Source organism: Aspergillus fischeri, genomic scaffold, assembly GCF_000149645.3.
Source record: "Aspergillus fischeri NRRL 181 1099437636249 genomic scaffold, whole genome shotgun sequence".
NCBI classification, from domain to species: Eukaryota; Fungi; Ascomycota; class Eurotiomycetes; order Eurotiales; family Aspergillaceae; genus Aspergillus; species Aspergillus fischeri.
In genome coordinates this window covers 1943631-1964875 of record NW_001509770.1, presented here as the reverse complement: position 1 = coordinate 1964875, position 21245 = coordinate 1943631, and the positions used below count along the sequence as shown (strand labels likewise).

General features: G+C 50.9%; 7 protein-coding genes across 7 annotated transcripts, besides 1 other annotated feature; 2 read left to right on the top strand and 5 right to left on the bottom strand.

Moving 5' to 3' along the window:
- Positions 1-2649: 2649 nt before the first annotated feature.
- Positions 2650-4282, top strand: NFIA_014150 (putative RNA export mediator Gle1; the record flags this gene model as incomplete). The annotated part of the gene is made up of 2 exons (XM_001264621.1): positions 2650-3453; positions 3512-4282. 2 exons carry the CDS (start codon positions 2650-2652, stop codon positions 4280-4282), a joined length of 1575 nt encoding a protein of 524 aa, XP_001264622.1.
- A 1421-nt stretch (positions 4283-5703) lies between these two features.
- On the bottom strand, positions 5704-12036 carry NFIA_014140 (putative myosin class II heavy chain (MHC); the record flags this gene model as incomplete). Its single annotated transcript, XM_001264620.1, has 1 exon — positions 5704-12036. One exon carries the CDS (start codon positions 12034-12036, stop codon positions 5704-5706), a length of 6333 nt encoding a protein of 2110 aa, XP_001264621.1.
- A 1998-nt stretch (positions 12037-14034) lies between these two features.
- bgt1 (1,3-beta-glucanosyltransferase Bgt1) lies at positions 14035-15143 on the bottom strand (the record flags this gene model as incomplete). Its single annotated transcript, XM_001264619.1, has 4 exons — positions 14035-14273; positions 14337-14497; positions 14557-14814; positions 14884-15143. 4 exons carry the CDS (start codon positions 15141-15143, stop codon positions 14035-14037), a joined length of 918 nt encoding a protein of 305 aa, XP_001264620.1.
- Positions 15144-16303: 1160 nt separating this feature from the next.
- Positions 16304-17082, bottom strand: NFIA_014120 (uncharacterized protein; the record flags this gene model as incomplete). The annotated part of the gene is made up of 3 exons (XM_001264618.1): positions 16304-16531; positions 16593-16800; positions 16955-17082. The coding sequence occupies 3 exons, from the start codon at positions 17080-17082 to the stop codon at positions 16304-16306; spliced, it is 564 nt and encodes a 187-aa protein (XP_001264619.1).
- Positions 16712-16747: a microsatellite.
- Positions 17083-17909: 827 nt separating the features above from the next.
- On the top strand, positions 17910-18747 carry NFIA_014110 (emp24/gp25L/p24 family protein; the record flags this gene model as incomplete). The annotated part of the gene is made up of 3 exons (XM_001264617.1): positions 17910-18107; positions 18224-18431; positions 18497-18747. 3 exons carry the CDS (start codon positions 17910-17912, stop codon positions 18745-18747), a joined length of 657 nt encoding a protein of 218 aa, XP_001264618.1.
- A 748-nt stretch (positions 18748-19495) lies between these two features.
- On the bottom strand, positions 19496-19835 carry NFIA_014100 (uncharacterized protein; the record flags this gene model as incomplete). The annotated part of the gene is made up of 2 exons (XM_001264616.1): positions 19496-19693; positions 19758-19835. 2 exons carry the CDS (start codon positions 19833-19835, stop codon positions 19496-19498), a joined length of 276 nt encoding a protein of 91 aa, XP_001264617.1.
- Positions 19836-19882: 47 nt separating this feature from the next.
- Positions 19883-20747, bottom strand: NFIA_014090 (DUF3237 domain-containing protein; the record flags this gene model as incomplete). The annotated part of the gene is made up of 6 exons (XM_001264615.1): positions 19883-20005; positions 20059-20181; positions 20240-20255; positions 20319-20458; positions 20524-20640; positions 20706-20747. The coding sequence occupies 6 exons, from the start codon at positions 20745-20747 to the stop codon at positions 19883-19885; spliced, it is 561 nt and encodes a 186-aa protein (XP_001264616.1).
- Between the last annotated feature and the right edge of the window lie 498 nt (positions 20748-21245).

Here is a 21245-nt window from a genome sequence, read left to right as displayed (position 1 = left end):
CCTTAACGCACGAAGCGGGAATACCTTTTCATATGAAGAAAGCGCTGACCAGCTCACAATCAAATCCGTTTACCTCTCCAAATTCGACAAGAAAGAGGAGGGTTTTCGCGCGGACAGATGTCAAAAAGGTCGATGCTGCTCAAAGAGAGAATGAAGCTGTTGACTGGCGAGATGAGAGTGGAGGAGAAGGACCGGACAAGTGGAGGGAAGCTGTTTCTCAACCACAACCACAACCACCACAAGAGGATAACAAAAAGGGTGTCCCTTTCAGTTGATCGCTCTTGGAACGCTCCTCAATTTCCGTTCTCCTTTAGTTATATATTTTCGACAGTCTGTTGCTAGTATATTGGGCCTATTTGATGGAGATGGTACGGAAGCGATCGGAGTCTCACAGAAGAAACCAGATTGGGGGAGGGAAAAGGGGGAGGGGATTGATAGCGATGCAGGATAAGGAGCTGTTGAGTTGGCCTCGATCTCCTTTGGTCCCCTGGGAGTACTTTTGTAGTCTCTAACGTTTCTTATTCAATGGTCGAATCAGAAAGTACGAGGCGAAGCGACGAGGTTCTGATCCAGAAGAGAGAACGACAAGAAGATGAAGAATGGTGCTGACGCCGATGATTACCGGTTGTTATCAAGAGATTGACTCTACTTGACGTTCAAGGAATGATGGGGGGTAGCAAACGATTATGGTGGGGGGCGAAGGGGAAGAGGGGGAGGACAGGAAGATAAGCAGAAAGGAGAGGGAGGGAGGAGATGAGATGAGAAGAGGAGATGAGTGAGAAGCAAAGAGGAAGAGAGAAAGAAGAGAAAGAAAGAGAGGTGAGGATGAAGTTTTACGATGGGATATATTTAGTCTACAAGTGGTCTAGTATACCAGGAAGAGGAGTCAACTAAGAGAACAACTACTCCTCTAGCGGTCTTCAAGTAAACTACGGAGTAGGAGAACATAATAAGGATGTGGGGGAGACGACTTTGGAGCACTCGTACTCCAAAAGGTCGGCGTTTGGCTTTGGTCTCGTCTTTGCTGTCCTGCCTTCTTTTGCTTTTCGATCATCGGTATTTCCAAGTACTGTCAATGATGAATGCGCCGTCTCCAGCTACAGACATCCCTTATTATTTTTAACATTGAGACCAAGGCTGATGATGAGCAAAGGTCAATAATATATTAATGACCACTGATTGACCCGTCACTAAATCAAAGTTACCATACTTGAGGGACGACAGGATCTTCTGGTTCTCTCGGCGGTTCCCTAGCTGTCATTCCTGCGTTCTCTGGTAATCATGGTATAACCCAGTTTAGAGATTACCTTGAGGTACTAATGAACTAGACTCTACTTAGGTGCCATCCCCGATTAATTATGTCTACAAGCAATAATAAGTTGTAAACTACTATTCAGGGTCATCTTCACCTCCCTACTCCCTCAACACCCTCACAGTCAGGAAGCATGGACGGGGATGTATTGAATGGTAATAATACAATAAGGAGAAGTGGATGATGGAACCCACCCAATAGCTGTCTGGCTGAGGGTCCATCTAGTGGGATCCACTGGAGCTGTCTGAAGCAACTTAGCAGGGCTCGTGACCTGGCCGTAGTACTGACGGCGTAACGAGTCGTTTCGTAACCTATACTTGAAAGGAGAGCCTCTCTTTGGTTAATTCCATATCAGTCAAAAGACGAAGACACTGAATTGAGTGTCAACTTTTGTCAATGATATCCATGCCTAGACGGTGATGCAAGAAGCCCGTCCTCGGCAGCTCCGACCGAGGAACGGTCATGAATCGTAAGGTAGTTAAAGTTAAGGGTACCACTCTCCGTGCTTTGATGCTGTTTGCGCTGTTTGATCAACTTCGACTCCTGAGGATCGAGGAATCAAGGCTTGCAATTGGTACGGAGGTCGAACCTTTTTCCGGCATCAAACAAAGAGCGTGAACAGCATATCTACGGAGTACCTTACCTATTGATCCAAGGACTGTCCATCCGAGGCCTTTTTTTGTTGATCACCTGCGTCTTTGAGTCCCTGTGGAAAAGGTATGGCCTTAATCTGATCTTTTTGCCTTTGCTAGCAGTTATCAGAGCAGTATATCCATTCCTCATCTAACCGATATGGCATGCCTTCATTCCTATTTCCTTTTATAATTCCAGGGCATCGAGTATCTTTTTTCACACGCTCACTTTTCACCTTCTAAAGCCTTACGCTTTGGGCTGGATTTTCTGGATAATTCCGCTCAATTACGTATTCGAGATTCCTCAAATCGGATGCCTTTCTCTTGATATCTCAGTGATGAGACTTAGCTTCTATACCTTCGCTTTCCTCACACAGCCCTGCATTCAGCACATCATTGACGAATTACCTCACTTCAGGACGTCGAAATTGTACGCGAGCGACTGAATTGTTGAATCCCGGGCCTCTGGACGTCCGCTATGTTCTATCTCATGAATTTGATCGCCATTAGCAGATGACCTCGCACAAGACGCATTGAGCTTCTCTTAACGCCCCTTGCCTATATCCATACGTACGAACTTTCCTGCCTACGTCCTACGTTCGTCAATTTCTACTCGTACCCTCTCATCTCCTCAGTCCCTCATCGAAGCTCGCGTTTCCCGACCCGTCGGCCAATTCATACAGAAGTGACAAATCTACATCCACAATGGGTCGAATAAGCTATCCCGCGGGCTTGGATAGCCCGTCGAGGCAGCTTCTACTCGATCTCACGAGAGACCTTGAACAATTACAAATCCACAGTACCGAGTTAAAACAGGTCAAGGCGTGGGAACGAAAATCCTTTTACGAACGACTCGACCGCATTGATAGCGAGCGCGAGGCCATACACTATACAGCACTCGACAAGGTAGCTGCCCGTCATGATCAGGTGCGGGAGGAAGCGCAGGAGACCCTCAGGGCTCACCAGCGAGCGGTCGAGGAAGAAAGGCGTCGGAAAGAGGAAGAGGCTCGTCGAGAAGCTGAGCGACTAGAACGTGAACGAGCAGAGAAACTACGGCGTGAGCAAGAGGAGGCCGCGCGACGGGAGGCAGAGCGCAAAGCGGCTGAAGAGGCAAAGAGGAAAGCCGAAGAGGAGGCCGAGAAAAAGCGCAAGGCCGAGCAAGAAGAGAAGGAACGCAAGGAAAAAGAACGACTGGAGGAGGAAAATAGAAAACGACAAGCGGAGGCGCAAAAGGCTGAACAAGAAGCCGCACAACGCACGGCACAGGCTGCGCAAAAGGCTCAGGCAGAGCAGCAGAGGCAAATTGGTGGCACTCGTCAGACTGAGGAGGAGACCAAGGTGCAATTACGCTACGTGGAGCTTCATCAACACTTGAAGAAATTCCGGCAATATCTGAAGGACGAGGGAAAAACCAACCCGGTCGTTAAGCAGAACATGGGAGACATCCGTCGGTCAATCAAAAAATGCGTCGGTCAACTACGGGAGGGCAAGGGTGCAAACAAAACCCAAGTGAGTGCAGTGACATTGTCGTTTCTCAGATAAATTATCAATGCTGACTATTTTGTAGCTTCAGGAGATACGTTCGGCACTAGAAAAAGCTGCGTCGGTCACTGAGCCATCTGTTGATGTGCGGCAGTTTTTCGCATTTCCCCCGGAGGACATTGCCAACTCAGAAGACAACAAGGTGCCAGCGCTCTTGATCTACGCCTTGAACATATTCTCCAAATGCCTGATTTCGTCTCTCATCACGGAGGCATCCATCAACCAGGGCCAAGCGGAGCCGATTGGCATAGTGGCTGCACAAATCTTCTCTATGGACGCCTTCATTTACAAGGGCCACCACATGGTTGACATCCTTTGGGCCAAGTACCGCGTTGTCTGTCCCGCACTTTGGGGCTTTTACGGCAGTGAGAAAACCGAGACCGGCAGAAAGGCCATCGGCTGGTGGCGTGAGGGCCCGGACGGACCTTTCATCAGTGAACAAGGCCATGCGGACCGCATGACGGCGCTTGGGGCCGGATATGCCGCGTTGACATTGCGCAATTTCGGCAAGACGCCGCGCAGGAACCCGTTTCCCAACACCATGTTCTGGTATACGATGCATAAAATCCTCATGATTCCGCCGAACGAAATCCAAGAAACACACATTACGTTGCTCTCTGCAATGCTCAAGACCTCCGTCGAGAGGATTGTGGGCTTCTTCGGGCATATGGGCCTGGCATTGATTCGACGGGCGATTGTCGATTTACCCAACAGCCTTACCCGCCAGAGCATGGGTGTCAACCAACTGAAACTCTTGAGAGATATTTACAAGAGAGAGAAACACATCATCATTTAAGAGAGGTCCATGTCGACCGGTCCGGATTCGCAAGCTTAGACATTGCTTTGTATCAGATGGCACGGTCTCCTTTTTTCCGCCTTATTCCGATCAAGCAAAGATCTGAAAGGGCAGTCTCTGGACGCAACAACCTAGATCAGGCCACATTTTGCCTGATCCCGCCTACACCAGCCGCAAGATGCGGTTTTCGAATAGACATCTGACATGAGCATCTTACAGCTTATGTCGCCATTTTTGACGCACTTTTGTGAGGGTGCTAAGCCATTAGCAACCATTTTTGTTCCACACAGCTAAGACAGATGTACTCGAGACCATCAGACTTGACCCGATTTTGCATGCGGATCATAATCTACCCCTATTATAACCAAACCCCACTGGCCCCGCCTGGTGGTACACCATGAAATGAATATCATGGAACATGGAATAGTTATCCTGGATTGCTTATCTTGCTTGGAATGCGAATGCCAGATAGACCTACAGGAAGAAAGGTCACAATGATACACGATATCAGTGGAAATAAACATAAACATATTTGCTTCTCAACTACATATGTAGCTTATCTTGATTGTAACCAGTCTTGCGTGGCATCAGCAGCCTATGTTGTGTTACATGCTGTTGTGATAGACTGAGAATGATGCCGAATCCCCAGCGCGCCGAACAATCGCCGCCGAGGCTTGAGGAACGGCCATTGGCAGGCAAACTTAGAAGTCGGGAGCCTGCCTTTGGCGGACGGTATTCCGCCTGGGTCGTTTCTTGTGGATATTGTGGATGTGGTTGTTGAGAGTTTCCGTGTTGTGCGGACGAAGAGAGAGCATCTCAAGTCTGGAATGGGTTGTTCGTATACGGTTACTGCTTAAGGCTACGGAACAGGTGCTGGAATGAAGGCTTAATGGATGATAGACAAGATGCTTCTATGTCAAAACGTTTTGCAGAGCGATTGGATGTGTGATGTAGACTGATCCATAAATTAGAAGTGATGTTGATCAAGGAATGTATGTCCAATTAGAAGAGGGTATCTATATGATACGCTATCTAGAGCGTGATTACTGCTGCTAGCAGAAATAAACAGGGGTATGTGGTGCTGAATGACATCTGCCTGGCAGACCAATCAAGGTGAGATAACAAGAAGGAGAGAACGAGTGGCGATTAGTAGGTACACAGAGGGCGAGGAAGAATTGTACACTGTCTCTCTGTAAAGTCAACTGGTGGTATCAGATGAGAAAACGCAGAGAAACAGAGAAGACTGTAATATGTAACGAGGGAATAAAGATCGTGATCTAAAGCCATAACAACAGAATGGGCAAATTTGTTCAAGCAGAACGTTTCAACAGATATAAGATGGAAACGCGGAAAAGAGAGGATAGAAATATGCATGCTTAGTGTCACAAATTTGAAAAATTCAGAGACGTCGAGTGGCCTCTTCACGACGTAAGATGAGGCCCAAAGGGTCCCTCCTCTGTCCCCTTGGGCGACGCAGAGACTAGTCCGTCCGCAGTGCTCTCGACGTCTTCCCCAAAGGAAGCGTCCGCATAATCAGCTGGCTCTGCGTCATGGTCATAGCTGGCCCGTCGCAGAAGTGGGGGTGTACTTGGAGGCTCCTGCAAAAGAGCAGTCTGGCGTGAAGATAGCGGTCTAGGCGTCGTGTTGATGTTACTCAGCGGCCGAGTCTCCGAGGAGCGCCTCCAGCCTGTGGTGGCAGCTCCACCCAGATTTGAAGGAGCTTGTCGGAAATTGGAGCTCGGAGGCGTGAGGAGTCCCGAAAGAAATGAGCTTGCATTACTTGACTTGGATGGCGTCTGCTCAGAGGCACCGGAGTTTGCATTCTCCCTGGCTTTGCGCCAGTTCCCCCACGCCGCTGCAGCGGCGAGAGGCAGAGAACGCGGCGAGGCAGTCAAATCAGCGAGTTTTGGGAGACTAGGGAAGTTCTGGCCCGACTGAGCTCGTTCGCGTTCCTGGAGCTGCATTTGCAGGTTGGCCTTCAGGCGGATAGCCGCATCGCGCACAGCGTGCTGGTTAAAAGATGGACCCGACAGTGTGTTGATGATGTCCTGGAGATCGTCGATACGAACACCAAGAAGCTCTCGCAGCCAGGTGATCTCGGTGTCCTTCTCCTTGAGCTTGTTCGGCGCGTCCTTGTCCACGCCAGAGAGTTCTTGCTCCAGCTCCTCAATGCGTGCCTCGCGCTGCTGCAGTTGATCCTGAAGAACAAGGATGGACTCCCGCAGGGCCTGAGGGGAAATCTTCTCTGGAACCATAGAATCCTTGCTGAAGGTCATGGACGGTGAGGTCGAGTGCGCAACAGGGGAGTGACTGGACTCTGCCTTGACCGTCTGAGCCGCTTCAGCCGCCGCCCGCGCGGCCGCATTCGCAATCTCCAGCTTCTCTTCGAGATGCTTAACACGGTCCTCAAGATGATGCACCTTGTCATCAGCCAACGCCAGTCGTTCCATCAGATGAGACTCGGTCCGCTGTCTATCCTCGGTGGAGTTGTGCAGAGCACGAGCGTGACGCTCCCGTAGATCGTTCAGAACGCGTTCATGCGTTCTCCGCTGCTCCTCCAAGGCACGTTCCTTAGCTTCAGCTGCGGCCGCCAAAGCGCTGGCCTTGGTTTCGCTGGCTTCCTCTAGCAACAACTCATAGCGCTCCCGCGCCGTGTCAGTGTCTAGGCGGACATTATCCAACTGGCTCTGAAGGCGAATAATCTGTGCCTCCAGCTCAGCACGGACAATGTTGACTTGACTGTTAGCGGCTTCCAGGTCTGCCTCCAGGGAAGTCCTAGTCCGCTGGATTTCGGTGCGACTGGTTTCACGCGCCTCGTTGAACTCGCGCTCGTAACGAGCAGCCTTGTTCTGTAGCTCATGGTTCTCCAGTCTCAGGTTAGCAACCAGCTCCTCCAGCCTAGCGTTTTCTTGCTGAGATTGTCCAAAGATAAACTTCAACTTGGTTGCTTCCCTCTCCTGTTGCTCCAACTCGCTGATGTCGCTTTCAAGCTTTTCACGCAGCTTGACCTCTCGGCTATAAGCCGTCCGTAGCTCGTTATATTTCGCAATGTGCTCCTCTTCCCGCCTCCGCCATGAAGCCTGGTCTCTGGTGATATCCCTAGTCACAGCCACCATCTCGTCCTGAAGACGGTCGAACTTCTCACTCAGATTCTGCCGGATACTCAGGCCATCCTCAATCCGAGTTTTGAGGTGGTCGATGGTGCCACGGAGTTTCTCGTTTTCTGCCTTCGTTTTCTCGAGCTCGCTCTTCGCTTGCTCACTCTCGCGCTTCCAGTTGTCGCTGGAAAACCGGTACTCATCCAGAGTACCCTCAAGAGAGATATTCTTTGAAGAGACTTCGGCAAGGGTAAGCTTGAGCGTGGCATGTTCCTGTTCCAGGGTGTCGAATCGGAACTGGATCTGTTCAAAATAAGGGATCTTTTCCTCCTTGAACTGGAGCAGACGAGCTTCAGCAGATTCGGCGGCCTCGCTATGACGAGCGGCTTCCTCCTCCGCAAGCTTCAAAAGTCGCTGAAGCTCCGCCACAGAGTCCTGTGCCTCTCTGCGCAGTTTGTACTCCTGCTCGGCTCGCTCATCGGTAAGGCGTAGCATATTCTTTAAGCCATCGATCTGCAGCATAAGACTGTCGGCACCAATCTCCTCTGCATCAGAAGGTCGAGGTTGGTACTGAACCAGCTGGCTTGAAACGACCTCTTGCATCATCTCCTTCAGATTGGCCATGGGATCTTCTGAAAACTTTCGTGCACTCAAGGAATGAAGCTCCGCGACCATGTCATGCAGTTTCGTCAATTCAGCATTTTCGATGGGTTCTGGGAGCTGCTGCTGTTCGCGAGTGGAGAGAGCTTCCAAAATAACGTTCTTCAGTCTCTCGAGCTTGCGATCTCTCCGAGCGAAAGGCGACCTCGCTCTATACGAACCGTGCTCATCGTACTCGTCGTCTTCGTCGTCGGCATCGCTTTCTTCAATTTCGGCAGACACGCTTCTCCTTAGCCATTTGTTATGCGCACCAGACGTAACCATCATAACCGATTCCTGAATGGCTTCCAAAGCACGTTCCAGAGGCAAAAGACGCTCTTCAATGACCGAGCCGATGAGATCGTTGACGCGGCGGTCAAAGAACCGGCTTCTGTTGACCAACTTCTCATCCTCGCCGGAGGAGATCACATCATCCCAGTCACTGATATGTTCGTTGCGGCTGATCAGCTGCCGAACGGGTGAATGGCTGCCGCCAATGACACCCCTAGAAGGAGACATGGACGCCTGGGAATATGCGTCGAAATCAAGTTTGGGAACCTCAAGAGCTTGAGCCACAGGGCCCCGTCCCGGGCTTGGGCTGGGTGCTTCGCTTCGGATGTCTGCATGGACGTGTCTTTTCTCTTTGGACGGTCCCAGTGCTGACTCTGGCGGCTCATATGCAGGCCGAGGGGTGCTCAACCTCTCGATGCCAACGTCAGAGTCGTCATTGAGCTGCTCCATGACAGCGTTCAATTCCTCATCATTCGGGGAGTCCGCCTCAGAAACAGGCCCTGAAAGATCATCCTCCGGCACATCCGCTGCGACTGCAGGGACGTCATCGTCTGCATGAGCCACAGGCTCGACAGACTCAGAGGGTACCGAATCCCGCCTGGGAGAAGCAGTAGGGCTTACAACAGCATAACGTGACGCCATGAGATCATTCCGCGGCTTCTCAGGGGTAGGTACAGGCTTGGGTTGCTCGGAAACAGTCGGCACAAATTCAGGGACGGCAGGTTTGAATTCGAATGGTTTTGCAGTCGGTTTGAGGAATGAGCTCTTGGCGCTAGTCTCTGTGGTCTTCTTTGTCGAAGCCTCTTCGTTAACAGCGGCTCCAGCCACCAGAGGAGCGGCTTCCTGCGTGACCTTGTCGCCCTCTTGCTCTTGTTCTTGGGACTCTGGCTGTACATCTGCCCTTACTTCCTTGGTGTCAAACGGAGTCCATGTTGACGCTTCACTGACGGGCGTGTCGTTTCGTTCCACAGATTTGTTCTCCTTGTCAAAGGCCTCCTTCTGGTTCAGGTCGTGTGCAATTTGTCCCGGTACCTCATTCTCTTTGCCCTCCGCAGGCACGTCTCGAGGAATATTTGACGCTTGAGACCCTTGAGCATTGGTCGTTTCTGTCAGGGGATGACTGGGTACAGCATATTGAGCTTCTCCTTCAGGACTCTCGCCACGACGAACACGCTTGTGACGGTCCGATGAAACCCGACCATGGTCGTCTTCGGCGTTGGCTTTGTTCTTATTATCCTGGGCGTTATCATCGGGACGGACGATGGGAATGGCTTTGGATTTCTTAGGAGGTTTAGTAATCTGGGAAAGATCGATGTCGCCAAAGATCTTGGTTCGGCTGGCCGAAGTCTGGGCAGATGTTGAGGGGCCAAGGTTGCCGGTTGGATTGAAGGTCGGAGCAGCAACGTTGAACGAGGCGGAGGAGAATTTGAATTCACCAGAAGAGGGGACATTGTGGTGCTGGGTAATATTGGCATCGCCCGGCATGAACGCGGGAGCAGTAACATTGAAACCACCAGCAGGTAAGAAGTTTGCTCCAGCCCCAAAAGTAAACGCAGGGCCTCCCATGCCTGAGACTTGCAATGCATTGCCTTGGGGCGGATAGTTCTGCGCAGTCGACGCGCCGGTCGGATCAAACTCCCTCGCCTCCACATTGAGGGTCGAGGTTGAGAGCTTCGACTTGTGTCCGCCGACGAATGAACCTGTGCTTGGTTTGGGTTCATGCCAGGGGATGTTGTTGGTAAGTGACCCATGTCCGTGAGGAGCACCAGAAAGACTCGGATTTGTGTCGATATCCGATCCTTCGTTGGCGTGAGCTTGCACGTAGTTCTCGCCGTAAAATTGTTGTAGATGTTGAGGTACGCGTTGCATTCCATGGTGGTCGTTATCCGGCAATGCCCATCGTGAGTGGAAGAGCTCAGAGTTGTGCAGGTTGTTTCGGATTGGCTCTCGATCATCCTCGTCAAGTTGCCGTTCTATTGATTCCTCCAGATGATAATCAGAGGGGCCAACCTGGTCCAGGCCTTTCTGAAGGGTTTCGCTGAGATTATGGCCGCGACTGTGACCACGCGGTGTCGGCTGTGCGATTTCGACGTTTGACGCGTGGAAGTGATCCGGCGTTTCTGCGCGTGGGTGGGCACCTCTTGGCACAGCTTCCTGCGGACCATGGTCGAAGTGCCCATACTGAGAATCCTTTGATGGGACTGATGGGTCCTCCAGACCTGGATGGAATGCGCCTTGATCATGCAAAGGAGAAACTGGCGACAGAATCGACGTCAAATTGGGAAGATTTCCACCTATAGTCGAGGCAACATTCCCTTGGCGTACATTGAAGAAACTCTGGGGAGTAAGAGCGCCTTGAGCGGGGGGTGTGGGTTGGAACGGAAGATACCCCGGCAAAAGGTTCTGCTCCACGCCGAAGAACGGCGTCTGTACACTGAATTGGGAGGCCGGAGACGCCAACGAAGCGATGCCATTACTTGCATTCGCCGACTGATTGAAGTGAGGCGAGAAATGGTGGGGAATCGATAGCGGGTTGCTGGTTGCTGAAGCCGTGGGAATCGGCGGCGATGCGATAAGTCCGGGGAAAGGGGCCATCTGGCTAAGAGCAGCAGAAGCAGGGGAGACGGATGGTGGCATCTCCTCATCTCCAAGTGAGACTCCGAGGGCCCGCAACTTCTCCTCCTGAAGCCAGTTGACATACGCATCCCATTCGGCTTTATCTGGAATGCTGACAGTGCATTTTCCGGCCTCCCACTCCTCCTGGACATCCTTAAAGTCGGGGAATGACGGACGACTTAGCCCACCCAGTTTGAGATCTGACAAGTCCTCAGGCGCGCCGACAGTGAAGCCACGGATGTCATAGCCCTCCTCTTCCCAGTGTCTCAGCCGCTGCTGCACGTCTTCGACTGACAGTAAACGGTACCCAGACTCCTCCGTGCCCCTTTTGTCATCGACAGGGATGGCAATAATGCAGGCCTTCCCGCGCCAGACGATTTTCTTCCTGGGTCTGGGCGTTGGCGTTGGCGTAGGCAGCTCCTTGTCCAGAGCTGGCTTTTTTACTGGTACCGGAGTGGATGAGCTCTCAGAGGGGTGCGAGATTGATTGGGGCTCGCTATCAGCGTCTGCTGGAGGCGGAGGCAGCGGCTTCTCAGCCGGCGACGGCGCCTTGCCGGTCTCCATCTCCGCTGAATGTGATGTATCCTTTACCTCTGTCATGGTAAGTGACTGGGGATCCTTGTCGTATGCGAACCCCCAAAAGTCTTCTTGTCGGAGCGTGTCAGTTCGTTTGTGCAGAGAATCCTTGAGTTTCTGACGGCCCAAACTATTCTCGCCGTTAGCAGCAAGAGCTCGTCGGCTCACAAAGTCGGCGAGTGTTGGGGTTCTAAGCAGGTCCTCGCCACGCCTATCCTCCTCCAGACCAAGCCAGTCGTCCGAAGCGTCGTCGGCAAAATGGTTCTGCGCGGTAAAGAACGAGGGGGCCTCGCTACCGGAGTCGTCGCTCAGCCAGTTGCTTCGCTCCGTTCGTGGTTGCCCTGAGAGATATTGATTGATCCAGTCCTGCGTAAAATCCTTGATGGATTTGCCTCCTTTCCTACTAAGCAGGTCTCGTCCAGGAGAACGACTGAGAAGGTTGTTGTATAGATGTCGCGCCGATGTCTCCGCAGCAGAAGGCTTTAGTAAGTCCGAATTATTTATCTCAGGTTCGTGGTGTATACCACTTCGCATCGACGCTGGAGAGCTGTCTCCAGAGGCGCGATCAATACCCGCGAACTGACTTAATGACCAAGAAAGCCTCCGCGGGCTGGGTGCCGCATAAGGTGAGCCCCAAGCAGTTGTATAATAAACACTACTTTCCTTCTCTCGGTTATCCGGGGACGACGTTGATGACTCCCAAGCCCCACGCAATTTCGGGAGAGTCGGGAGGGCAGTCGCTGGGGGATTCGGGGTGACGCTGTTGGCCCTGGGGGGTTGCTGCGGGCCAGGGGATCTGGAGGCCGAGCGATTCGACACTTCTGGAGATGCGTAGGATGGTACCAATGGAACGGTCGAATGCGAATCGTCAGGATTGTCGTTGGGTATCACGATGAACGGCGGCGGACAAGACGCCGAATTGGCGGAAGAAACGAGCGGGTCTAAATCTATTAAGAGAAGAAGAATCGACTATTTAGCTGTTGAATCGCGTATGACGATGACTGGGAGGAAAGGTCATGGCGCCCGATGGCATTTGGCCTAACATAATGCCATCAATGGACATTTTGACCTGAGGAACTGTATCTGCATAACAGAGAGAGAAACACACACCTTCCGTGTCGACACCTGCAGCAAGCCCTTGCTTGCTGCTCGCCTTATCGTCCAGAATGTTGAAGCATGGAAATCAGATAACAAAAAAATCGTAATCCACCTCGTAAATCGGTCTTCACCCTGAATCACGGGAATCGAAGCAAGCTGCGCGCTGTAGGGAACGGGCGGTCCCGCGGCTTAGACGTTGAATGGAGAACGTGCTTAAGAGATTCCTTCAGGGAGGGGAGTCTTCAATGGTTGAAAACTCAAACGCTGACCCTAACGAAGGTAGACAAGGAAAGAACGGACGAAAAATTAGAGACAGCTAAGGGATGCGAAAATCTTGGACCATGGCGCATACACAAAGGAGAGCCGGATCGAGGGTGGACGATGAGGAAGGTAATCGAGACTAACGACGGCGTAGACTAAGGGGAGAAAAGCGATGGCCTCTTTTTTTTTAATATTAATCTGGAAGATGTCTTGGCTTCTTCGTCTTGGTTCATGTCACGATCAGCAGAGCAGAACTTAAAAACGCCAGACTACGGAGGAGACTAGGAAACTCATGGGCGAATAAACCTCGAGGAGCCAACGGCCGTTGAGGAGGAATTATTCAAAAGAAGGTCAGGGATCCTCCGGGTTCTCCGTATTATTGTCCAAAGACTACAGCATTTTACAGATAACTGAGTATTCCTTTTTCTATCATAAGATTCCTGGCAGATTGATATGTTCTCGTTACCTACTCTGGAGTACTCCCCCGATGCTACGTATCCGGTGCTCGATTGTTTACACCGGGTGTACCTGATAGCTCGTTGGTTACCTCAGTACCTTTGACCGCCATCTGGTGACTGTACTCGGTACTTGCATTTCGCCTTGGAGTATTGATCTTCTGCGACAGAGCAGCATGATAGTAGAATAATGTAGATTTCAGCATCAACATACTCTCCATCGACTGATTGATAAAGGTGATTATTTGTTATTACTCTTTTGCGGGCGACGCGCCCTCCGTGGTTCGTGTCTTCGATTCAGGGGTAAAACTACGCTACGAACCACGGTTCTCTTACTCGGTGCTCCCTCCGTACTCTGACGACTCTGTGGCTCTACTCCGTACGCAGGACGCTATTACACCAGCTTACTCATCAAATTGTGCATCACATCAGAATGAACCGCCAAGTCATCCAAAGTCACTGTTGATCAAACAACACATACTTAATCTCGGGTCACATCAAATCCCACCAAATCCAACGGAAGACTACAGTGGGACTGAAATTGAGCCTACTCCTACCGACCGGTTTATACTTTGAGAACTCAGTAGATTCACTTCTGACTCAAGATAATATCTGTTCAGATCTCTAAAAAACTGGTATATCCGGCTGGTATATCATACAAAGAATAAAATCCACCTGGGATCCCTCACCCATCCTTTTCACCCTAGGAAACATGATCCTAGTGCTTGGGGCAGGTCAAATCGAACTTGGCCTTACGGTCCGCAGTGAAAGCACCCCAGTGCGTTTCGTCCTGCATCTCACCGTTGTCGCCCTTGGTCTTGGGCTTCCAAGCCTCGTCAAAGGCCTCAAAGTAGAAGACATCAACACCCCATGCGAGAATGCCACAAACGGCAGACTTGTAGTAATCAGCAGCATTCTCAGTGCTGGCGACGGCCGGTCCGTAGTTGGATCCACCAGCTGTTAAGGCGTCAGATTCAATATCCACGTGAATCCATGTAATTCAGAATGTGCAAAACTTACTTGTGGGCCATCCGGTCTCACCGTTGCCAAAGCGAATCTTGTCTGCATTAGAGCCGGCAACTTGCTCAATGTGGCCCAGAGCCTGAGCTATGTCATCAAAGTATGTGTTGGTGGCATTGCTCAGCTCCTGGCCCTGCCAGTAGGCGAAGCCGTTGGCCAGGCTATGTAGAAGTCAGCCAAGTTCTTGAGACAAGCCAAAATAGAGGCAGAATGAACTTACAAGTAAGTGACACCACCCTGAATGATGGGATCGGCCGTGCCATCAGCAAACTTGTTCCAGCTGTCCACCATTCCGACGGTAACCTTGGGGAACTCCTTCTGGACCTGCTGGATTCTGGCAAGCAGAGCCTGAGGGGTGAGACTCTTTCGGTAGAGCACTTCGGAGCCGACGGTGATGGCGTCAATAACCTCCTCGTTTCCAGGGACAGATTCTTTCAAGGCGTTGAAGTCGTCAGTGAAAGATTTGTCGTAATCGGGCCTACCAAACGGGAAATGTTAGCAACCTAGCCGCTTGACGTAAAGAGGATGTAATGTGGCGGGTTCATACCAGACACCCAGGACGACTTTGAAGTTTTTCGCCTTAGCCGCAGGGATAATATTCTTTGCGGTGTCGCAGTCATTCGCGGAGTAGATGCGCACGAGAGAGGTCACTTCTTTCAACGTATCGAAATCGGTCTCATAGTCCGACTGGACTTTGCATTTGCCGTCTGCGTTCTTGTTGCCGAGGGCGAAACCCAAAGTTCCATTCTTGGAGGCAACAGCGGTACCGGCCGCAAGAGCGAGAGGGAGCAAGGTGCTGACACGCATTTTGAATGTATGTGCCGTCCAAAGGTCAGAGGGAACGAAAGTGATGAACTAATTGATGTTATAAACACAAAACTGCTTCAATTTAAGCACGGGAATAGACGAAAACAATACCGGATAAAAATAGCGACAAGAGTAAGGAGAGGTCGGAAGGAGGGACAGTTATGCAATAAATAATGGAATCAAAAACTGGCAACCGATCCCGTACGTCAGTCGATAAGAAGAGAATGTGGAGTAGTTGGAACTTGGAACGGTCGAGAGGTCGAGAGAATGATAAATTCAACGGATAAAAGGTCGCCTCCTGAAGCAACTGGAAGAGAATGAATGAACGACTGTTTGGTTTTGGCTCTCTTTGGCCCGGGGCGTGGAGGGAGAATTCACCATCACCCAGTAAGGTAAGGCATCGATCAGTCCCCTTAGGTAACGCAGGTAGGTTTCCGTCTCAGGGCCAGCGCCCCCTATGGAGCCATCCCAACTGTGCCACAGTCTGTCACCCAATCCGAGATCTCAGTTGCTTGAGCGACCCACGCGCGGTACCTGGTTTAACGATATTGGGGCAAAACGCTTCGGCGATCCCTATCACCCTTGAGGCTTCTGCCTTCGGGGCTCATTACTGGGTGAAACCTTCACAGGGGTCTTGGTTCCCCAAGTAGTTTAGTTAGTGAGAGGCCTGGACCCTGTCCCCCATACTGCCATACCCAAGAGCAGTCCTCTCCGAAGTGATAGAACGAAACAAACCTACAAATATGATAAACGGCGTACAAGCACTTCTGGAACGCAGTTCTGATGGACTTCTTTTTTCCAATAATCGCTACCACCTACTGGGTCTACCGCCGCTTGGATAATCCCCTCGAAAAGAAAACGGCTTAACGTAATACCTTATGTGATCCGAGCCAGCTAATAATATACCAGCAGCGGGAGAGTCAATGATGTCACACACTTCGAAAACGCGGATACATTGAAGGAACCCTGGATGTTCGATTGATGGATGAACCAGAAACAAACAACCGGCCAAGTCCGCGACAATGGCTTGTCCTTATTACCGGTCTAGCCTTGGTTCTTATCCGATCCCTGCCATCAGGGCGAGAATTTTCCATCGGATGAAATGTTGGAACTGCACAAACTTAGACATTGCCTTTTTTCCACACCCTCCACCCGCAAGCTCACCCTTGGTGGTTGTCGAGAACTGACTTTGCCTGTTCAGGGGTGATTTTACGACCGGTCATGCCATTGAATCTTGCACTGATGGCCTGCCACTGGTCCCTTTTCCATTGAGCCGCAATTTCACGAAGTAGAGTCACCTCCTCCATGGTGCAGTCCCAGTCGATGTTCTGGTGACGGGAGTCTTCGTACTCTCCTCCGTCTTCAACCTCTTCGAACTTCATCACAGTCTGTCAGCTGTCTTGCCAATCATAGAAACAGTTGAATGAGATGTTTGAGAGTTCTACTTACTTCGCCATCAGTGGCCAAGGGACCGGAAAAGAACGCCAGATGGTTTGCGCTAGTTATTTCACTGTCATACGGCAGATTGCTCGAATACCAGGAAGTTTTGCGGTCCGCTTGTCTGATACTCTGGAGTCTGTCGCCCCTCTGGAGTCTGTCACCCCGAATCGCGTTCAACCTGTGTTTCAGCTCTTCAACGAAGCTGTCGCTCAATGCGCTGGGAAAATGTTTCCACGACGCCTCACTAGTTTCAAGCTGATGAAGAACCCTACCACCGCCTCTATTCCATCTGGACGCATCGTTGTTGCCTTTGTTCGATCAGCCCGTCCTTTTTTTTCCTTATTTAGATCCTTCAGCTGTATTTACCTGACCTGTTCCCCACAGTATCCGTCCATAAAGCTTCAGTCTCGGTTTCAGTGTGCCAGAAGTTCGTGTTGTGCTTTGCAGCAACCCTAGCTCGCTGCAAAAGATTAGACTCGTCATTGTAGTTTAGCACCATTTGATGGATATTGCTACTACCCTATGCGCATCGGTGGCCAGTAGGTCTTTGCACAGCGTCCTGGGTCTGAAGATGGAGGTCAGAGGAATCCGATAACGTATGCCGTCGACGACATAGACCGGCATCTCGATCGGTTCTCAATTTTGCTGAGAATTAACAGAAGCTGTAGCAATATGATACCGTGTAGCTTCAACACCCGTTATTTACAGGAACTCATGAGCGTATGGGGGCTATGTAGTCTTGAGATTGGCCTACTAAGTTTCTATAAAAGGCAAGCACTAGTTGAAGCCGGGAGGAAGGCATGAGCAAATCATACCGTTTAGCAGGAGCTTGGATGTTGTCCTTGTCTGCTCACTGTAAAGACACAGGTTCTTATTCTGTAGCAGGACAGTTGCTTTCATTCCTTCATGGGTCAAGGAGACGTCCCCCCGGATCTGCAATATATACATTGTATATAGGTACCGGTCGGTCTTCTTTCGAAGGGAAGGGAATAGTCAGCGTCACCATGTTCTTGATGGTAGAACTTACATTTCGAATGTCGAGCTTTCAGTTAACTTGAACTGCAAACCAGAATCTGCACATTAGATAAACCATTGAATGAGTTGCTTAGGTGCAAGGTCCACGGGGAGCCATCTACTCCATACAAGTCCTGAGGCGGTTTGCTTAGAGGTGGTCCGAGCGTCTCGAATTTCCAACTCCGACAGAGAGAGAACACCTTGCGCGTCGGAGACCATCGAGCAGGCCGAACATCACCACTTCCTTTCGAACTCCTCTCCACTACCATATTAGTGCTTCTTCTTCTGCATGCGAGCAAAGTCATACACAAAATGCGATTCTCCACAACAACCCTTCTGATCTCCGCCCTTGGGTGGATCACAGCCGTGGCCGGACACAACATCCAGCTCAAGGCACACTCGAGAGAATGCTTCCATGAGACATTGCACAAGGATGATAAGATGACCGTTACTTTTCAGGTCGGCGACAGGGAGTTTGGTGGTAGCGGGAACCTTGAGATTGATTTCTGGGTAGGTCCCCTGAAACTCAAGCTTGTTCTTGATCATTTATTTTGATTGTCGGATCGGTCTCGAGGCAATGGATGGGATTTTTGACTTAGTAGTCTGACTTTCTGCTCGTATTACAGGTTGAGGACCCCCTAAAGAACCGCCAGTACTTCAGACAAGCCGTCTCATCAGAGGACTACTCGTTCACCGCGCACACCGACGGAAAGTACGTTTACTGCTTCAGCAACGAGGGTTGGACTTCGAACTCGAAGGAAGTGTCCTTCAACGTCCACGGAATCGTCTACGTACCGGAACATGAATTGGCCCAAGATCCCCTGGAGGCGGAAGGTATGAGCATTGCATATGGGCATTGGATAGGGGCTGGGCGGTGTCAGCTAACAGCTTCTTTGCAGTGCGTAAACTCTCCGAGGCTCTGGCTCAGGTGAAGGACGAACAATCGTATATTGTCGTTAGAGAGCGGGTACATCGGAACACAGCGGAGAGCACAAACGCCCGAGTGAAGTGGTGGAGCATTTTCCAGCTTGCCGTGCTCATTGGTGAGGGTATCTTCCAGGTCTGGTGGCTGAAGAGGTTCTTCGAGGTGGGTGTGATGAGACTAAACAGACCTGTCGAGAGTTACGCTGACATCAATGTTCCAGGTTAAGCGTGTTGTCTGATGACATCCAGAGACGAAGTAATGGAGTTATATCGTGGGTGATGATTGGGGTCTTCGATTGCATTTACGGTCTGAGAGTTTGGCCTTTAGCATCCCTGCAATAAGACTGTAGTTCCTTTGATGAGCGCGATGAAATATCTATTTTAGTCGGAAGCCAGATCATCCCGAAATTATACATCAATTCTCAGGGCAGCTGTGTTGACACAAACTAGAGGTCAAAAGTACCTACCTGACTAGACGACCACGGCACGCAGGGTTGTCAGCCCCGCATCCACCAGCAGGGACCCAAACATCCAGAACATCGAGCTTCCAAGCCCAATACAGCAACTGATCACATTCTGACCCCAGGGAGAGCCAGACTCCTACATACAATTTCATTCCTCATCCAGGTCCCGTAAATCCCCCAATGGCCTCATCTCTATCCCCCCATCCAAGCACAGAACTAAACGCAACCGGTAACAATAACGAAAACGAAAGCGTCCTGCCTCTCAGCGACGATCCCCTTTTCTATATATGCTGGGGGCGGCAGGCGTGCGGAGCGTGCCTGAAGGGTGATGCCCCTTGTAGCTGGTGCCCGGTGGTGCGTATCAGCTCGCAGCATTGCACTAGCAGATGCAATAGATACAGCATATATATATGCGAACGCTAACACAGATAGACATCAACGTGCGTCCCGAACCGAGCGCGAGTGCCTATATTAGCGCCTTTCGGCTCGTCGACTATCTGTCCGTTTGGTTCAGAAGAGAGATGGGAGCTTCGGGCCTTGCCGTTCGGATGCCATGTTAGCACGATTACGTTCTTGACGGCTTGCGTGGCGGTCCTGGGGACGTTGGCGCTTGTTGGATTGGTCGCTTTGCTTGGAAGGCTCTGGGAGTGTGGGAAGGGGGCTCGGGGGTGTGGATGGGGTCGGTTTACGGGGTGTGTCCGACAGAAGCTACGGCGTTGGTGGATGCGTAGGAGGTCTGGGATTGGAGATGCAGAAGAGGATGATTACGAACGTCACCGGGCTGAGGCGGAGCCTTTACTGCGTTGACTGATGCGGCGTGCAAAACGGTAGTCTTCCAAGAGCTCGACATTCGAGCTAGGTATCTTCGAATATATAAGGTTTATGGCCAAAGTGGCTCTAACCCTTGACGACCTGGCTGACCTTGTATTCGACAACAATGGGCTTACCCTTCTCGACTCGGAATCGGCCCTGGCCGACGAATACTCGGTTCTCGAACTCCTTGTAGCGCTCATCACCGGTCTGTAGTCCTGTTAGAGTCTGGAAAGGTAGATATACCCGGGATGCGATCTCACCTCAAAGGTAAAGTGGGTAAAGGAGTTTCCAAACGGCGTCGCGCCGTCCTCTGCTTTGCCAGAGAATACAGCCTGTTCCGCAGGCCCCATTGTTACGACGCCGGTGTAGTTCATATAGAGTAACTGTTGGTTGCACGTCAGCTTGTAGCTCTCAGTCTTCGCTAATAATATCGTGACGTACAGCCTCATCCTTGGTCCTGTACATGTCCCGTTAGCATCATCTCGTGCTTTCATTCCCAGAATTTCCGAAGAAGACTGACTTGATGACTCCGTGCGCATTCAAGCGCAAGTGCTTGTTGTCCGGGTCCGCATGGATGTAATCGTTGCCGGTACCGACGAACTCAGCATCGAGGGCAAGGGAGTAACCGGGATCACTCTTGACAGTGCCACCGGTCATAGGCTTTGATCAATGTAGCGCCTGTTAGCGACGAATGCTGTTAATGGTCAGCTTGGTGGCAGGCTTACCACGACCTGCAGGCTGTTGGAACGAGAGGCACTGCCTTGAACGAGGTCAGAAATGTACCGACAGTATTTCCTTTCGAGTAGAAGCTTACCAACAGCAAACCCAGGGTCAATTGTGACCTATACCAAGCAGAATATTAGCCGTCGAGAACAGCGTGCATGCTAAGGACCGTTTGTTTTCTCACCTTGACAGTGAAGGCAGGCTGGAGAGAAGGAAACTCAGACATGGCGATACAATGTGACCGGAATGAATAGGATGCGCAAACAAGATAGAGATGGAGGAGGGACAATGCTCTTCTCAAGCCGACATGCACAAACAGAACGTATGACCAACTGAGGGGAAGCTCGGTTTACCATTTCTAACCACAAGGTGCCCCGCACTCCCGATAAGGAAATAAGCGTAGATCCGATCCTCGGCCATCCCTACTTAACTGTGTACCTTGATCGGCCCACGGAATTAGTTCGGCCAGTTTAGCTCAAGCGGCCGGCTTTGATTGCAGATGAGAACTGGCGCATTAGAGGAGAGCTCGACTCGAAAGTACTGTAGCAATTGAAATGTTTCTGGTGGACAGTATGGTTCTACATGCATAACCCTTGCTGTGACGATTACTCTATAAATACGCGTAAGTGGATTTACCGCAACTCTTGAGAAGACGCAGTGAAAAATAGTATATAGAACCTTGAGACGAATAAAGTGATCATCTGTATCGACATGCGACCAATGG